This window comes from Peromyscus maniculatus, chromosome 10, assembly GCF_049852395.1.
Source record: "Peromyscus maniculatus bairdii isolate BWxNUB_F1_BW_parent chromosome 10, HU_Pman_BW_mat_3.1, whole genome shotgun sequence".
Classification (NCBI taxonomy): Eukaryota; Metazoa; Chordata; class Mammalia; order Rodentia; family Cricetidae; genus Peromyscus; species Peromyscus maniculatus.
Window position 1 is genome coordinate 83,292,767 of NC_134861.1, and position 19,089 is coordinate 83,311,855.

The 19,089-nt window shown below is 38.0% G+C and overlaps 1 protein-coding gene across 2 annotated transcripts in view; it reads left to right on the plus strand.

Moving 5' to 3' along the window:
• Mob1b (MOB kinase activator 1B) overlaps positions 1-13,371 on the plus strand; it is a 35,690-nt gene extending 22,319 nt beyond the window's left edge. Inside the window, exons 4-6 of one of the 2 annotated variants that reach the window (XM_006991656.4) lie at positions 4,629-4,762; positions 7,508-7,671; positions 10,690-13,371. In XM_006991656.4, coding sequence (XP_006991718.1) covers positions 4,629-4,762; positions 7,508-7,671; positions 10,690-10,767 — 376 coding nt within the window. In that variant the 3' untranslated portion in view covers positions 10,768-13,371. The remainder of the gene's footprint in view (positions 1-4,628; positions 4,763-7,507; positions 7,672-10,689) is intronic. The other variant, XM_076546586.1, reaches the window with a different exon arrangement.
• The last annotated feature ends 5,718 nt before the right edge of the window (positions 13,372-19,089 follow it).

Genomic DNA, 19,089 nt, shown 5'->3' on the forward strand with positions numbered 1-19,089 from the left:
CCTGCCAGCTAGTTCCCAAATAACCACACAGAGACTTAATATTAATTATAAGTGCTCGGCTGATAGCTTAAACTTGTTTTTAACTAGCTCTTACAACCTAAATTAGCCCATTTCTATTAATTTATGTGCAGCCCTGAGGCTTGTTTACCTCACGTATGTACTTCTGATCCTGTTTACTCTACATTGTGACTCTTGAGACTCCTGCCTTCCCAGTGTCCTCCTAGTCTGGCTTTCCTGCCCAATCTCTTCCTGCCCAGCTATAGGCCAGTCAACTCTTTTTTAACCAGTGAGAGTAATACATATTTATAGTGTACAAAGATTGTTCCACAGCAAACAAGTTAACAAATGTGATTGTGAAGAAAGGGTAAAGACTTTCAAGTTTCTTAATGTAGAGAGAAAATATAATTTAAATAATATTTTAATATAAATTTTATTAATATTTTGTTTATTTTTTAAAGATTTATTTTTTTTTATGTTTATTGGTGTTTTGCCTGCCTGTATGTCTGTGTGAGGGTGTTCGATGCCCTGGAACTGGAGTTAGAGACAGTTGTGAGCTGCCATGCAGAGCTGACAGTTGAACCCAGGTCCTCTGGAAGAGCAGCGATTTTTCTTAACTGCTGAACCATCCTTGTTTTTTAAAGATTCATTTATTTGTTTATTATTTTATGTGTATGAGTGTGTACCATGTACATTCAGGAGCTTGCAGGGGCTAGAAGAGGGTATCAGATCCCCTAGACTGGCATTAGCAATGTAGCTGTGAAGTACATTTGAGTGCTGGAAATTGAACCCAGGTCTTCAGTAAGAGCAGTATGCACACTTAGCTGTTCAGTTATTTCTCCAGTCCTAAGTGTGGGAGTCTGTCAGAGTCCAGCTCTGATCTGCTCCAACCTTTTGAAGGGTTCTTTGGTGGAGGAGACAGGAATGAGGAAATATTAGATAGAAAGATAGAAAGAGACGATAAGAAAGAGACACAGGATAGCTTCAATACCCAGCCACCCAGAGCTTTATCTCAAAGGGCTTTTTATGATATGTCTGTAGCATGAATCTTAAAAGTTCTTACTAATAAAATCAAACCTGAGGCCAGTTATTGGGGTGAACACTGGAAAGTCAGAGAGACAGAGCAAGCCACAGCTAATCTCACCTGGCCAACTTCTCAGCTGATCTTGTTTCCACAGACCGGAAGCTTCTGTGTCCCATCCCAATGGCTCTCAGCTGAACTGCTGCTCAAAAGCCTGAAGCTTAACCAGCTAAAAGCTTAACCAGCTAAAAGCTTAACCAGCCAAATGCTTCTAGTTTCTGGTCCTCACACCTTATATACCTTTCTGCTTTCTACCATCACTCCCTGGGATTAAAGCCTCGCTTTCTGAGATTAAAGATGTGAGTCACCATGCTTGGCAGTATCCTTGAACAGATGGATTTCTGCCTCTGGAATGCTAGGATTAAAGGCTTGTGCTACCACTGCCTATCGTCTATGTTTAATATTGTGGCTGTTCTGTCTCTGACCCCATATAAGTTTATTAGGGTACACAATATTTTGGGGAACACAATACCACCACATATGTCAAAGGGAGAGGCAAAAGACCTCCTTGCAAGATCAAAGCACACCATATAGTCAAGTGTAGACCCTTCCAAACACCTGATAAACATGCCCCTGACCAAATCATCTCATTATGCAGCCCTGCTGGGTAAAACAAGCTCAGATCCTCTGACCTTGAGTGATGTCTCACTAGGAACCCTCTGGGGGCCACCACACCTAAGTTCATATTTCTTAAGTGAAAAGTAATGATAGTTAAGTCCTACTTATAGTCTCTGTCTCGCAAGAGAGTCAAGAAGAAAGAGGCTTAAAATTGCATTGAGTATTTAAATTTTATAATAGAGAAAATTCTGTGAATGTGATTAACCATCACAGCAGGGTACCAGTAGGTGTTTGGGAGAATCTCCCTTTTGAGACTTCACAGTGGATTTGATGTCATTCTTCGTGCTCAGCAATGATAATAAAGGCTATTCTAAGAATGTTTCTTAAGGTGTATCGCTGCTCACAACAATTTTGGATTATTATTAAGGTGTAGATTTGATAAATAGAAAGGATCCTCATATTACTGAAGATAATTTTCATCAGTTTAAATACTGTGTAGTATTTCTCTGTTATATTGCTATATTGTTGGGCTCATTAGTCTATTCTTTAGTCAGATCTAACCCTGGGGAAAAGATTAGAAAACAGTTGATTTAAAAAGTAAAATATTAGCTGGGCAGTGGTGGTGCATGCTTTAAATTCCAGCATTCAGGAAGCAGAGGCAGGTGGATCTCTATGAGTTCAAGGCTAGACTGGTCTACAGAGAGTTCCAGGACAGCCAGGACTACACAGAGAAACCCTGTCTTGTAAAACAAAACAAAACAAAAAACTCCAAAAACAAAAAAAAGTGAAGTAGTGCTGGGTGGTGATGGCGTTCACCTTTAATCATAGCACTTGTGGGGTAGAAGCAAGTGGATCCCTGAGTTAAGGCTAGCCTGGTGTACAGAATGAGTTCCAGGACATCCTGGGCTATACAGAGAAACAAAAACAAAACAATGAAACAGTGGAAGAAATGTTGGAAACTAAAAAATCTAAATGCCAATTCAGTTTATACATTTTTTTTTAAAGATTTATTTATTTATTATGTATACAGAAGAGAGCGCCAGATCTCATTACAGATGGTTGTAAGCCACCATGTGGTTGCTGGGAATTGAACTCAGCACCTCTGAGCCATCTCTCCAGCCCAGTTTATACATTTTTATATTTTGGAGTTTTATCTACGTACTTAGTTCTTTAGGGCTATGTTGATGTACATATACACTGTAAAGTTTGTAAGGAGAGTTCCTATTATCTTAAAAGTCGTGTGTGTGTGTGTGTGTGTGTGTGTGTGTGTGTGTGTGTGTGTGTGTGTGTGTGTGTGAGAGAGAGAGAGGAGAGAGAGAGAGAGAGAGAGAGAGAGAGAATTGTTTAAGAAAATAACTGAGGGTTTGGCCTGAATATAGATCAAGTTACTGTGGTCATACTTTGTGCTTTAACAAATAAAGCTTGCCTGAAGATCAGAGGGAGGAGCTAACCACTAGGTAACCATAGAGGCCAGGCAGCGGTGGCACACACCTTTGATCCCAGCACTTGGGATCTCACGCCTTGATCCCAGCACTAGGGAGGTGGAGACAGGAAGTGACACGGCAGGGCAGAGAGAGGACTGTAAGGGGGAGGAGGCAGGAGCTCAGTGCCCTTTGAGGCGTAGGGTTCCATAGAGGTAAGAACGTGGCTGGCTGCTCTGCGTCTCTGGTCTTTCAGTTTTCACCCTGATATCTGGCTCTAGGTTTTTATTATTAAGACCAATTAAGATTTGTGCTACAACTAACTTGTTTTATATTTACATTTATTTATTGGTAGATCTTACAAGGGTAAATTGTTCATTTTAGGCAGGCAGTTTATACATATTTTTATTTACACATTTTGGGCATCTCTTCTACTGATCTGTTTTTCAGAGTAGGCGGAGTGCATTTCATTGTAGTGTTTCTTGTTCTTGACCTTTTGTTTCTCACATGATGGTTGCAAGTTAATCAAAGGGTAATGTTAATACCCAAATGTGAACATTTTTGAGTTGCCAATTTCCTTTAAGGGTATATTAGTTCCTTGTCCTAATGTATAAAACTACTGAACCATTCTTACTTGTATTAGTTTTACTTCGAATTTTCTGACATTCTTTATACTTAACCCCAAATTTAAAGCCCCCAAGTAAAAATAATTACACTGCATTTTATGTAAGGAAGAAAAACAACTATAAAGTTTAGAGGTACAATAGAGAAAGTAACTTCTTCTACTTCAGCAAATTGTTCTACTCGGTATTAGAGAGAGCTCTTTAATTCAGGGGCTCTGCATGGCAACCTGTGATTAAACCCCAGCACTTGGAAGGCAGTCAGGTGGATCTCTGAGTTCCAAGCCTGAAAACTGAGGCTTTTCTCTGTCCCACAGCCACATCCAAATAATCACTCAGAGGTTTAAATTAATTATAAACTCAGCTGGTAGCTCAGGCTTATTACTAACTAGTTCTTAACTTAAATTAACATATAATTCTTATCTATGTTTAGCCACGTGGCTTGGTACCTTTTCTCAATATGGCACTCTCATCTTGCTCCCTCTGCATCTGGCTGGTGACTCCGCCCTCCTTCCCATCATTCTCAGTTTGGCTTTCCAGCCTAACTTCATGGCCAGCTACTGGCCAATCAGTGTTTTATTAAACCAGCTTAAGTGACAAATCTTTACAGTGTACAAGAGGTTTATTCCACAGCACAAGCCAGCCTACTCTACATAATGAGAGACTTTTTTTTTTTAAAGAAAGAGAAAGAAAAAAAAGAAAGGAAAAGATAGAAAATTAGACAGGTGAGATAAACATCTAAATAGAAGATGAGTTTGATGTGATCTCTTTAGGTTGGATTGTGATAAAAGCAAAACAGGCTACTGTCGATTAAAAATGTGTACTTACTTGGAAGAACAGATTGCTTAAAACATATTTGTGTATAAATTCATCATACATATCTATACACATCATACGTGCACATCTATACCTCTTCTGATGTTCTGTGTGCTTTCTGTCTTTCCATTGCAGATATGAATATCATTGGGCAGATGGAACAAACATAAAAAAGCCTATCAAGTGCTCTGCACCAAAGTATATTGATTACCTGATGACCTGGGTTCAGGACCAGCTGGATGATGAAACGTTATTCCCATCAAAAATTGGTAAAATTATTTTATATAATTGGGATAAATCATGATATATTTAATTTTATGATTCTATAATTGTTCTGTCTCTCTTCCTGTCCTACCCATTTGAGCAGTTCCTTGGGGCTGTGTTGATGGGCGTGTTTATTATGCAGTTTCCAAGAAGAGGCACCAGAGCTTGCTAACCCAGTCATGACATAAGCAAGCTGTCACATATAAACTGATTTTTTTCACCTTTACACCTAGTGTTTTAAATACTAGTTAGTTGAAAGGCTAGACTTAATAGAAATAAGTCATCTACTTAATTTTTATTTGCTAAAATTTTTGTGATGTTTCAGATTAAAATATTCCTGACATTATTTCTAATGAAGGAAGTTACTTTTGAGTGTGTTTTAAGTTCTTTTTTGCTTCCAAGACAGGGTTTCTCTGTGTAGCTCTGGCTGTCCTAGAGCTCACTCTGTAGACCAGGCTGGCCTTGAACTCACAGAGAGCCACCTGCCTCTGCCTCCCGAGTGCTGGGATTAAAGGAGTGGGCCCAACATGCAAGTCTCCTCTTTTCTCTTCTATTTTTTTTTTTTTTTTTAGAATTATAAATATCTAGTAGTTTTCCTTTTCAGTAGCAAGTTCCAGAAGGAAGCTTATAACTGATAGTGAGTTACCACATCAATCCAAATATTTCTAATTTTATACATTTCAAGAGTGTTCTTGTACCCCTTTTCACAATAAATTTATTAAGAATATACACTTACAGTTTTAAATGATGGGCAGATGAATTTATGATATAGGGAGGTAATAAAATCTGGCCTATCATAGAAAAAAGATAATGGGTAATATGACAGCTAATAATACCTATCATACTCATGTTTATTTTCTTTTTCTCCAAAGTTTACATGGCTTATATCTAATTTTATACATATAATAAAGAAGAATGTGGTTTTTACAACTCATAGAATTAATCTTAAAGATTTTATTTTTTTCTTTTGTTTTGAGATTCGGATCTCCCTTTGTAGATCAGGCTGGCATCAAGCCCGTGGCCATCCTGTCTAAGCCTCCTGAGTGTGGTTACAGGCATGGGCATCACACATCACATCAATTTTTGAAATCAAGATATGTGAGAAGAAAAAAACAGATTTGAGGATTTGGCCTCACGTAGATTGAGTTACTTGTTTGGTGTGTTTGCTTAAAGGTAGACCTATCAAGTCTAAATTGTTGCTGTTAGATAGTTAGTATGGGTTAGTAACTTGTTAAGCTGTTACAACTGTGTTTTCAGTGAACCCTTCGAGTGTTGTCAGACAGCTGACGTTGTATGCTTTCATTAGAGCACTGTTCTCTGACCTTAGGTCCTGTGTGTGTGTCAGGTTTTCCTAGTAATGTCCTCTACAGCTAAAGAAGATCACTGCTAATGCTTCTATGCAGTGCTGTGTCTAGAACTGTGGGCTTCAGGGTTTTTGTTTGTTTGTGTGTTTTTGCTATTTTACAGTGTCCTTTGACTGTGGTGTACTTGTTTCCTTGTGATTTATAGTGGTGTGAAAATGACGCTGAGCCAGGAATACCAGTGTGTGCTTGGATTGCCACGTTCAACATTTAGAATTTAGGATTTTGTATTCTTTTCCTTCTTTTTAAGAATTTGCTTATTACTATTATGTGTATGCATGTGGGGGTCAGAGGTCAACCTTGTAGAGTCAGTTCTCTCCTTCACCTTTATGTGCCTTGTGGGGATTGAATCAGATTATCGGTCTGGCCCAACAAGTACTTTTGCCAGCTAAACCATCTCACTGGCCCAGATTTTTATTAAAATTGAGATATTTTATATATTTGTTATATAGTATGATGCTAATATATATTTATAGTAAAATAGTTTTTATAGTAAAACAAATTAACATGCATTGTGTTATAGTTAATCCATTTTATTCTGTTATGAAAGCAGCTATAATTACCCAACTGATAAAACCTCAATATGGTATATTATGAGTTTTATTTTTATATTTTTATATTAGATCTTTAGACTTGATTATCCTGTGTATTTGCTACAGATATTATGTATATATCTCTGACCTACATTCTCTTATATCCTCCTATCCCTTTAACACGGTAACCGTGGTTTTATTCTCCATATATATAAAATCTGTTTCACTCAAAATATAAATAAGATTGAGGAATAGTCTTTTTGGCTCTGATGTGCTCCTTGGATAATATCTTCCCAAATTCAAATCTCCTTATTTTATTTTTACTTTTAATTTTTTTGAGACAGGACCTTGCTATGTATCCCATGTTGGTCTTGAACTCATTATCATCCTGCCTCAGCCTCCCAGGTGCTGAGATTACAGACATGTGTCATTATGCCTGGATCAGGATCTCCCTAAGGCTAAGTTGTGTGTGTGTGTGTGTGTGTGCACCTGATGTAGTAAGATCATTAACTAAAGTGGTTAATACATTGTTTATGTTAGCACATATTTGTGTGGAGCTTATGCTAACAAATCTAATAGTCTGAGTGCGAGTTCTAGTTGTGCTGCCTCTTAGGTGTTTGTAAAGTGGTAGTGTGTTAGACCGTACAATATGCCGTAAAGAAGACTCATTCTTATTTTTAAAAAGCTCTGCAGTTTACTTTTATTCATGATGTGCTAAGAACTTCTCAAAGATTTTATGGGCATGAAAATAGGGATTCATATACACTGCATCTTTCAGCCCTGTGGCTACTTGATGGCAAATCATGCTGCTTTGTGCTCTTTTCTTACTAATAGAGGGGCCTTATCTCTTGACTAGGTGTTCCATTCCCGAAGAATTTCATGTCCGTGGCAAAAACAATTCTCAAACGACTCTTTAGAGTTTATGCTCACATTTATCATCAACATTTTGACCCTGTGATCCAGCTTCAGGAGGAAGCACATCTCAATACATCTTTCAAGCACTTTATTTTTTTTGTTCAGGTAGGTTGACTCATAAGCTTTTGTTGCTTATTTTTAGAATTCTGTGATGAATATGTGGTGCATATACACTGTCAGAACAGAACTTGCTCTCTCTATATAATCTACATCCTGTTTTATACTCTCCAAGATCATAATGATGGGCCTTTTGTTTCTTCATTTCTTTAGTCTACCAGTTTATGGTAGGCAACTCTAAAAATGGTTCCAAGATGCCTTGCCTTGCTTGGACTGTGTCAGTTTCCAGGCCATATGAAGGGGCTAAATAAGAACTCTGAATAGTGAGTCAGATACGATGGTACTCGCCCATAATCTTGGCACTCTGAGAGGCTGATGCATAAGGATTGAGTTCAAGGCCAGCCAACTACTTAGCAAGTTTCAGGCTATCCTAGGCCGTAAGATACTATCTCAACAAACAGATGGTTAGACAACAAAGCCACCCAAGTAGGACAAAACGAATCAGAATATGAACGGCACCTGTTGGCACGCCTGCAGTGAACTTGGTCTCAAGTGTTCCAGCACTCCTTCTCTTAAACCTCTACTTTAAAAGGAGAATCTCAGATCTCTGTCAGTGGACTCTTTCATGCATGTATACTTTGAATATCACATCACAGCATTTGTCTGTGTAACCCTGGTTGTCCTGGAACTCACTCTGTAGACCAGGCTAGACTCACTCTGTAGAGATCCTCCTGCCTCTGCCTCCTGAGCGCTAGGATTAAAGAAGGCATATTTCAAAGCACCCAGCTCCCCCACTTCTTTTTAAAACCATATTCTAAGTAATTTTGAAGCTAATGACTGACTATAATGTGTGAGGAAAGAGTCAGAGTGTGTTTTAGAGGTCCCTTATAGTTTGAGCTGACTTACTAGTTTGTTTCCCTTTGTTTAATCCTAAGAGAGCTGGGCTTTGAAATGTAGATTAAGAAACCAGGCACGGTGACTCCTACCACAGCCCAGTACTCTGGAGGCTGAGGCATGAGAATCAGGAGTTGAAGGCCAGCCTGGGTTACCTACCTATCAGTACCTTGTCTCAAACAAATGAGGCCAGAAAAACTATACAAGAATATAGTTTTATTTAATTCTCTGATTAGAGAAATAATAGGGAAAAGTGAAAGAGTTGGAAATAGATGAGCCAACTAGTTAATTTGTTTCCTGTTTTTGTAGAGATTAGAAGAAGGAGATGTTGGTGGGAGAAAGCTAGTTTTATTTTGTGTTGGTTTTGTATGTTAGTATATGTCTATCAATATTATTTTTACTTTCCTCTCTGCTAAAGAAACGTGTCCATTTTCATTAATACATACTCCTTACCCTAAAGGCACACTTCTTTTAAATTATCTGTACAAACACATTGTAAGAGGTGGTAACTTTCCAAAACCTTGTTGAGTTATTTGATAGTCTCATCTGCAGACCCATAACAACAGAAACTACTGAAGATTTACATTCATATTTTAGTCATCAGAAAATGATTGCCAAAGATTAGTTTTTGTTGGTTCAGGTGAAAATATTCTTCCTTCACAAGTGTTAGTTTTACTTTACTTTATGGCCATAAAGTATACTGTTTGCTATGTGCTGGCAAATAGTGGGGAATCAATTGAGAGCATTTTGCACGTCTTACCCTCCTAGCAACACCGTTTGGTTAAGAATATCACTTGCTTGGGCCTCTGAACTGGAGAATCTTGCTCTGGTCCCATACAGTCCAGAGTCTACAGGGCCAACAACATAGTGTCTCACGTGTTTAGAATATAAGTGATCCCAGAATTCCCTACCCTTATGCTCTCAGATGAATTGTTGATGTTTATTCTTTGAAGAATAGGTCACATCTCTACTAGGTATAACTTTAGACATGAGGAGTACCCAGATGATACTTGCTTGTTAGAGGTATGTGGACATCACTCATATTTGCTAGCCAACTTATCTTTACTCATTTGCTTGGGGCCCCTTTGGGCTCTGGTGGAGCTTAGGGTTGGAAAAGCAAAAGGTTAACTGTGGACTAGGTATTCAGAGTTGGATCTCATACCATCTACTTTGTAGTGTAGAATTATGAGGCGTTTTAAGAGTTCTAAATTTGAGTCTGCTGTTCTGGTCACTCTGAAGGTTTGTCAAGATAGGAAGATTGGACATGCTTTATTTAACAATATTTCTTTAATGTCAAAACAAAAATTTAGTCATATGGTATGTATTCCCATGTATGTATTCTCACATGTTCTCCACAGATCTGAGGGGGTAGGCTTTTAATATTAAGGCTAATGCTTCTCTAAAGTACTGATTGCAGTGCTGGCCATAAGATGGGTGCTAATGAAAAAATGAAATTGAGAGTTGAGAATAGTCCATCATACAGAAGACTGGAAGTATATGTCACCTTTATTTATTCACTTTTAAAATCATAGTTCAACAGAAATCATTTAAAAAGTCATTTTAAAAGATACAGTACCAGGCTGGAGAGATGACTCAGAGGTTAAGAACACTGGCTGCTCTTCCAGAGATTCTGAGTTCAATTCCCAGCAACCACATGGTTTCTCACAACCAGCTATAATGAGATCTGGTGCCCTTTTCTGGTGTGCAGGTAGAACACTGTAAATATAATAAATGAATCAATCATTAAAAAAAAAGATACAGTACCATGATTATTGGCACAGTATCCCAACTTCTTAATTTGTCCATGGTAAAAGCTTTTCCTTCGCAGTGATAGCAGATCCTTATTTGATTGACATACTGCAGTGCCACCCAGTGTACTCTTTTCGTTTGGAAGCAACAGCTCCCACTTACTGATTGGTAGTGTGAGCCAGGAATTACACTAAGTAGTTAGAAGTGGCTACCAGATTTAGTCTCCACAATAATTTCATGAGCTAGGGGGGATTTGTTTTTTAATATTACAGATGTTAAAAATAGCATCAAGGAGGAGGTCAAGTGATTTTTTTTTTAAGGTAGTAAACAGTTTTAAAAATGAAGTTTACTTTTACTTTAGAAGCTTGTATCCATAGTAATCTGCTTTGGAATTAGATGCAAATAATGTTTTGCTCTTTGTAGGAGTTCAACCTTATTGACAGAAGAGAACTTGCACCACTCCAAGAACTGATTGAAAAACTCACTTCAAAGGACAGATGAAAGGATGAAAGCCGTTAATTCTTCCTCCCCTGGAGCTGTGAGGGGTTTATTTGGGCTTTGTTATATTTTGTTTTTATCTGGATTGTTTGTGTTTTAGGTTTGGGGGCTTGCTTGGGTTCCCTTTTTTCTTCTGAATATATAAAATTATGTTTTGTTTCTAGAGGAAGCCAAGAACCATTCTCTACCTTTGAAAGGGGCAAATTTTATCTTAGTGGTGTACAGTATTTTTTTTTTATATATATATTTTACTTTTATTAACCTGGTTTTGGTTACTTGAGGAATTTTTATGATATTGTACTCTGGACACAAATACTAACTGAAATGCCGATGGGTTGGATTCTGTGTTGTGTAAATTGTGGCCCACTTTGAAGTCCCTAAAACAGACTTACGTGTTTTTAAGTGCCTTGATAGGCTCACTTCTGAAGTGCAAAGCACAGATATAGGACTGAGCAGAGCTTGAAACAATATTAGAATTTCTATCTAGGGCACTTACTTGTGCATGGTGTAAAGTAATCTGTTATAAAAGCCATAGTTTACTCAAGTTGATGATGTCCTGCTTTTACTACATTGAAAAAACATAATTTGTAAAATTGTGCATGTAGAACATAAATGTAAGACAACAACAATTATTTCTTAATTATTTTTGACATAATTTGTAAAGGTGTGCATGTAGAACATAAATGTGAAACAACAAAATTCTTAATTATTTTTGATATTGACTAATATATTCTGTTCAACAGATGTTTAAAGTTCTACAAGCAGGTCTTTTTCCATCTCTCAATATCTGTGATATTAAAATTTGAGGATGTTGAAATGTAATAGCTATTGCATTTCAGCTTCTTTCTACATGTTAAGTGCACTGTAAGTGTAAAACTTCAGGTTATTTATGGAATTGCCATCTTGAGAAAGGATGCTGAACTGTGAGGTTTCCTAGCAGTTGCCAAATGAGCCATAAGTGCAGAATCCCCTTGTACATCAAAGCGGAGGGAAAAATGAGAAGGGTTAGTGGCAGGCATTAGTTTGTTTGGGAAATCAAAAGAGACAGGATTAAGTATGGGGAGTCAGATTCTAGAAAGTCCCGTTTTAAAACCCTGGAATAGAATGGTGTTTATTACTTATAAACAGTCTTGAAGACTTCCTTTTAGAAGTCAGCTTCCATGAGAAGTTAAAAATAAATACTTAGTTTTAGGTACAGACATTCAACATGGAATTTAATGACTATTTGGGGGGAAATTAATTACTTTTTAGCATTTCCATTCAGTGAATGGATCTGATATTTGCCTGTCATTTTAAATGATACACTACTTTGATTATTGGTGCAGTTTGAAGCATCCTGACTTATTTTTCCACTGTGAAATCAAGTAATAAAAATACTAGCTCGGTAGTTAATAACTTTTAAATTTCAGTTGACATGACATTCTGTTGAATTGCCATCATCAATTACAAGATCGGGGATTTGGTTTTTAGAATTAATATTGAGGTTCCCCCATCAGGTTTGTTCTTGAGAAATACGCTTTTCAGACTCTGAGTTTTAATTTTGTCAGTTTGGATAAATTGTTTCCTTCAATTCTCATTCTCTCTCTGTCTCTGTCTGTGGTGTGTGTGTGTGTGTGTGTGTGTGTGTGTGTGTAGTTAGAGACACATACCTTTCCTCTAGTAAAATAGAAATGCTTGCTGTGAATTTGTATGCATATACTTAGTGGAAAAGAGGCTAAAACGAAGTAAATTTGGTTTTGTCATTAACAAGTGAACAATGATAGAATTGAATGCCCTTGCAATTATGATCACTAGGAACTGCCTTTTTCTCCATTTCATTTCTGTGATGGCCATTGCTCACCAAGTACCAATAATAAAAGGAACAAAAGAGCTTGGAAAAGGTAGATAATACTGGGCATTTATTAGTAGTGCTTATTTATGAACTGACAGCTAACTGATTTTCTTAAAATAATTTTTTTAGTATCTAAATAGGTAATATCAAGCATTATGAGTTGCTTTAGAATTCTGATGTTTGAGTCCTCTCTGTACAGGAAATGAAGCACATAATTACTCACTGAAAGTCTTCCATAATGTATTTGACTTCATATCAGCCTAGTAACTAGGGGCTTCCATAGTGAGAGAAGAGTGAGAGGTTGTTTCTGGTCCTTTAAGCCTTACATACAGTACGCTGTAAGAATGGCAAACTGTTCCTAGAAACTAGTGGTTCCTAGTGGAGGGACTTAGCTTCCCACTACCCTAGGTAGGAGTTATTTTCACTGTGCCAGAATCTCAGGTGCCACGGTTCCAGGTAGTCCCTCGATTTGGGGAAATAAGGAGATTGTGTGTGTGTGTGTGTGTGTGTGTGTGTGTGTGTGTGTGTGTGTGTGTGTGTGTAGAAAGAGGAGAAGTTCTTCTGGGGAAAGGCCTGGCATGTGTACATGGTGGTAGATGGCTATAAGTAAGGAAACACTAGAACAAAAGAGAAAGTCAGTTTAATAAAAACTTGCTCTGAAAGTAAAATGCCCTGTTATAAAATAAGGATGAAAGTTTATTTTTCAGAGCTTGCTTATACATGTCTGTTAGATTCTTTTTAGATCTGTTAATTTATAAATAAATAATTATCTCCCCTTTCTTTGTTTTTGAGACTGGGTCCCTCTATGTAGCCCTGGCTAGCCTGGAGACCAGGCTATATAGACCAGGTTGGTCTCAAACTCAGAGATCCCTTGCCTCTGCACCCTACATGCTTGGATTAAAGGTATGTACCACCACACCTGGCTACCCCATTTTTATACAGTTATAAAAGTGCAAGTTGTTTTTTCTCATTCTTGCATAAGCTCATCCCATACAATTTGAATGTAGTATGTTACTATTATATTGTTATCCACAGTGCTTTGGTTAAATGTGGACATGATGAAAGAAGTTTTAGGACTGATTTAGTTGTCAGAGCAGTGGTGGTAAAGAGACACCCACTGAAATGTTTGTCGTTAGTAGTAGGAGGTGCTGCTGGCCGCGTTCACACTCTGATTGGTTCTTCCAGTTCCCACAGAAGCCATGCCCTTAGACTGCCCCAGACAGTGAACATGTGTGTGTGGGTGGGTGGCTTTGGAGCTCTGTATACCTTGAAATGAAAGATTTAGGTGGTTGCCGCTTTGTAACTCTTAGTCATTGTAAATTGTAAATGGGTAGCAGAGTCTATTTTTAATGTCTATTTCTGACTGCGTTACTACCTGGATCATCAGGATGGATGAAGCACTACAGTCCCTTCCCAGAAGATAGAAATATGGATATTTATATTTTGCATATGTAATTACTAGATTCCATTTTATGTAATGAGCATTTTCCTTACGTATAGGAAAAGTAGTAAAACGGATTTCTTTTATAGCTTTGTCTACACCCTCTCTGAGAGAGGTTTTGAATAACCACTGAAATGGTAGATTATGTGAGCTACAAATATTAAGTTGTGGAACTTCCTTTTAAAATGAGTATGTTGTGTGTTAATTAACATCCAAATGAGAGTTGACTTTCAAAGCAGTTCTCTTTGGAGCACTGTTTATTTCAGCTAGGTTGCAAAGTATGTTTCTAGAGCTTGGTAATGTGTCATAGGTGCTTTGAGAATTGGCTTATGACTATGTAAGAAAAATCAGTTTCATCTTTTTAGTTGCACAAAAACAGTTTTCGAAGCTTAGTAGAACCCACATTAATTACCAAATCAAATTCACTAACTTGGCTATTCTCTGAGTACCAAGCCAGTGTGGTAATCAAGAGTATATTTTAGGCTCTAAATCTTCAGAGAAGACTGCTACAGACATTGACTGCATATCAGAATAGAAGAATAGTTTCCTGATGTCACTATTGCAAGTGGGAACCATCATTTACATGTGAAAACATTTTTTAAAAGAGATTCAGTTTAATTACTTTGCATTTAAATAGCATTTTAAAACTAAGGTCTTTCTCTAGACCTTGATTTCTGTTTTTCCCCTCCCTTTTCCTTAAAACCTTTGAATTGTGTAAGACAGTTTTTATTGAGAGAATAGTAGGGAAACATGGATCCAGTTTTTCAAACAGCAACTTAAAGAAACAAAGCCTTTACCTGTTTTATTTTAAACAGGTTTTTCTTTCAATCTGACTTTAAAGACTGGATATTGAAAATTGGAATAAATTTTACTATTTAATTATGCCAAGTTTTAGCCTACCTATCATGAATAACATTTAAAATCATGTAAGTATTCAGCACATATCATTAAATTCTGATTGTCCTTTGACTATATACTGGACCAAAAGTTTATTTGTAATTTGAAATGTGATTGCATACTAGATAAACACCTTATTTTGAAACTTACTTGATCTGTTAAAGAATATACCACTTATAAACTCAGCTCAGTCTTTAGGACTTTGCCATAACATAGAGATTTGCCATAGGGGCCACTGTTACCAGCATGATTATATGTGAGTGATAAATAGAGTAGAGGTCTGTTTCAAGATTTAATAGGGAAAGTTCAATATTAAACAAGGAACACGCAGCAGGATTCTGAATGCAAATGATTGGAATTTTTAAGGTTTTCCTCAGAAGTTAATCTGTGAGAATTCATTTTGAAGGTCTAAGACTGCCATGCTCTCTGTCTACCACTTATAGTTGGACTTACTTATATTCTGACAAAAGAAAAAATGCAAACTAAAATATTTGGTCCTCAGTTTTGTAAGTGTGATGCAAGTTCCTGGTGCAGGTTTCCCTTCCCCTCCCCTCCCCTCCCCTCCCCTCCCCTCCCCTCCCCTCCCCTCCCCTCCCCTCCCCTCCCCTCCCCTCCCCTCCCCTCCCCTCCTTCTCTTTTGCACATATTGCTACACAGTTCTCAAACATGCAGTAAGTGAAATCACTGGCCTCCATAGATTTGTGTTTTCCTACTCGGCATCTGTCGTACGCTCGCTCACATGCACTCACAACTGATTTACAGTTCGTTAGTCATTCTGAAGTGTTGTCCACACAGGTTTTCTTGTTTGCTGGACAGTCTCTTTATGTCACCAAAGCTGCAGTTACTGGTGATGTCAAGTGACGGTTTCCTAACTTCTCCCTCATAATTATTCTTAAAGGTGGATAGTTCTTGTCGTTTTGCACAAATTTGCATTTTTGTTTCTGAAATAGTTGTATAGGTTGAAAAATATATCAGTGCATTTTCATTTCAGAACACTTCTCCTTAAATTGTTTTGCAGAAATGACTATTTTTAGGGAAAATACTTTTTTACAGCTACTTATTTGTTATTTTTGTATATGCATAACCAGGGTGGTGAAATCACTAATATTTTACGGAAGACCTTTACTCTATTTGATTTTTTTCCCTATACATTTAAGATATTACTTAAAATTATTAGTAGAAATAGTGTCATGAAAACAGCCAATAATAAGGAACACTTAAAGTCAGAATAGAAATCATTTCTGAAGACAAAAATCCGAAAAACTGCCAGTACCAAGTAATGGAAGCGGAAGGACAGCATTTGAGTTGTGCACTTGCTTAAGAGATGCACAGAGACAAGAGTCTGTTCTCATGAGGGGACAGGTCCTCTAGTCAGGTAGTTAGGTGGAAGAAAATGGTCTGAAATATGAAATACAACGTGGGCGCCATATTGTAAGTTGTGCCAAGATTATGCAAATTGTAGTTACTGATCATAGTTTAATTGCTTCATTATTGTTATTTTAAAGGAAATACTGAATGTCAGAAAATCTGTAATATGTTTTATTTGAGAGATGTAAATAATGTATACAGTCTTATATGTGGTGGAATGGGAGGTATTTAAATTCTAGGTTTTTCTTTTTTGTAAGAAAGAAAATGTTTATAAGAAAAAAACCTTAATAAATAGTTATGTTTGGCCACAAATCCTGACTTCACATCACTGTTTATTTTTACTATAGGTATTTTTACACTGAACACATTTCAAAGCAAAGTGAAGGTATATAGAACATACCGAACATTTCAAAATTTGTTAGGCAGTACTTTCTATTAATTCTCACAACACTGAAAGTTACGATCTATATACCTTACATTCTAGAAAACTAAAGTTCAGAAATTGTACACGTTACTGTGTCTATGGCTTAAAGGCTCATATATATGTCTGAATTTAAAACTAACGTTCTCTTTGGTATATACTATTGCAGTGAAAAACAAAACAGCAAAATAATGAAATATTTGTGAATCTCTTGACTGAGTTAAGATATCTACAGAATTAAGAAATGATCTATCTTATCTTCATTATTAGTCATTCCACACATATATGTGGTGGAAAGCTACTAAGGAACAATACACATATATTTTATATATATAATTTTATGTCTGTATGTGTGTACTTGAGCATACATACATGCACCATATACATGCAGGAGCCTGTGGAGGTCAGAAGAGGCATTGAATTCCCTGGAACTGGAGTTATAGATAGTTGTGAACTGCCCTATGGAAGCTGAGAATTGAACCTTTGCAAGGGCAGCCAGTGCTCTTAATGCCTGAACCATCATTCCAGTCTTTTAGCTGAAAATAGATTTTTTTTCATAAAATATATTCTGATTATTGCTTCCCTTCCCCCAACTCTTCCCAGATCCTGTCTCCCCATTTACCCAAATCTATACCCTTTTCCTCATCAGAATACAAACAGGCATCTAAAAATAATAATAAAATATGACAAAAACAAGCCAGAATAGGATGAAGCAAGCAAACTACCAGGAGAAAAAGAACCAAAGAAAAGGCACAAGAAATGCATATAGAACCAGAGACACACAGCACACAGAAATCCCATAAAAACCTAACACTAGAAACCATAAGATATATGCAAAAGACCTGTAAGGAGAAAAACCAACTAAAACTAATGCCCAGACTGTAGCTAGAGTTTTTCTGGTCCTGCCTGGCCCACGGCCAGGACAGATCTCTCTCATCCGCCAGTCCTGCAGCTGCTCAGACCCAACCAAGTAAACATACAGAGACTGATATGCCTTACAAACTGTATGGCCGTGGCAGGCGTCTTGTTATCTAGTTCTTCTATCTTAACCCATTTACATTAATCTATACTTTGCCACGTGGCTCGTGGCTTACTGGTACCTTACATCTTTCTTGTCCTGGCGGAGGCTGGCAGTATATCTCTCTGCCTCAGCCTTCCACTTTCCACAGTTCTCTCTCCTTGTCCCGCCTATACTTCCTGCCTGGCTACTCGCCAGTCAGCATTTTATTTATACAGAGCGATAGCCACAGCACCAGACAAAGCATTGAGTCAAGGAATCTCCAAAAATGCCATTGAGTTTGTGTTGGCCATCTACTGCTGGGCATGGGGTCTGTCCTTAAAAGTAGTTTGTATCCCCAATGATACTCCATTGGAGAAAACTGATTTATCTTTCGCAAGCAGTTATCAATTGGAGCTAGCTTCTGGGCTAGGGATGGGGAGAGGGGTCATGTGTCAACTTCTTTTGTCTCTAGGACCCCAGCTGGCTTGGACCCGTGTAGGGAATGTGTGTGTTGCCACAATATCTGAATTCCTATGTGTTGGTCCTGGCTGTGTTTAGAGGGCCTTGTGTCCTTGGTGTCCTCCCTCACCGCTGATTCTTACATTCTTTCTGCCTCCTCTGCCATAAAGTTAGTTCCTTGAACCCTGAGAGGAGGGGTTTGATGGAGACATCCCATTTAGGACTTAATATTCCAGTGTTTGTCTCTGCACTTTGTCCTTTGTGGGTCTCTGTTTTTGTTTCCATCTGCTGTAGGGGGAAGCTTCTCTGATGCTGGCTGAACAAGACACTGAACTATGTGTATAGCAGAATGTCATTGTTTTATTGCTACAGTCCCTTTGGCAGAACAGTATTTGGATTTCCTCTAGGTCCCTGGCCTGTCTAGTCTCAGGCCACCTTAGCAGTGTCAGGTGTGGGTTCCATTTTAGGGAGTGGGCCTTAAATTCAATCAGTCCGAAGACTCACTTTTTAATTTCTGCTCTTCAAGTTTTAAACCGGGGACAAGCGGTTGAGGTGCCTTCTTAACATATCCAAGTGGACCTGGCCGCTAGGTTCTCCCAGCACCCCTCTGTCCCTACCTGTCACAGGGTATGGCTGACATACCTGGCCATTTACCCTGAACTCTCCAGCCCAGGGGCTGGGCTGCACTTTTCCCAAGAGGTTCTTCCCTATATTACCCAGACATTTTGGTTACCTTGTCCCTTTTTGTAGCTTTGGCCTTCTGGCTGCCGCACCTGGTTCTCCTTCCCACCTTCTCTCCTCCCCATATGGCCCAGCTCAGTCTGGTCACGTCCACTCTGGACTCCCCCAGATGTCCCTGCTTCTACCTACACTCTCCGTTTTATCTAAAACTTTCTCCTCCACCATAC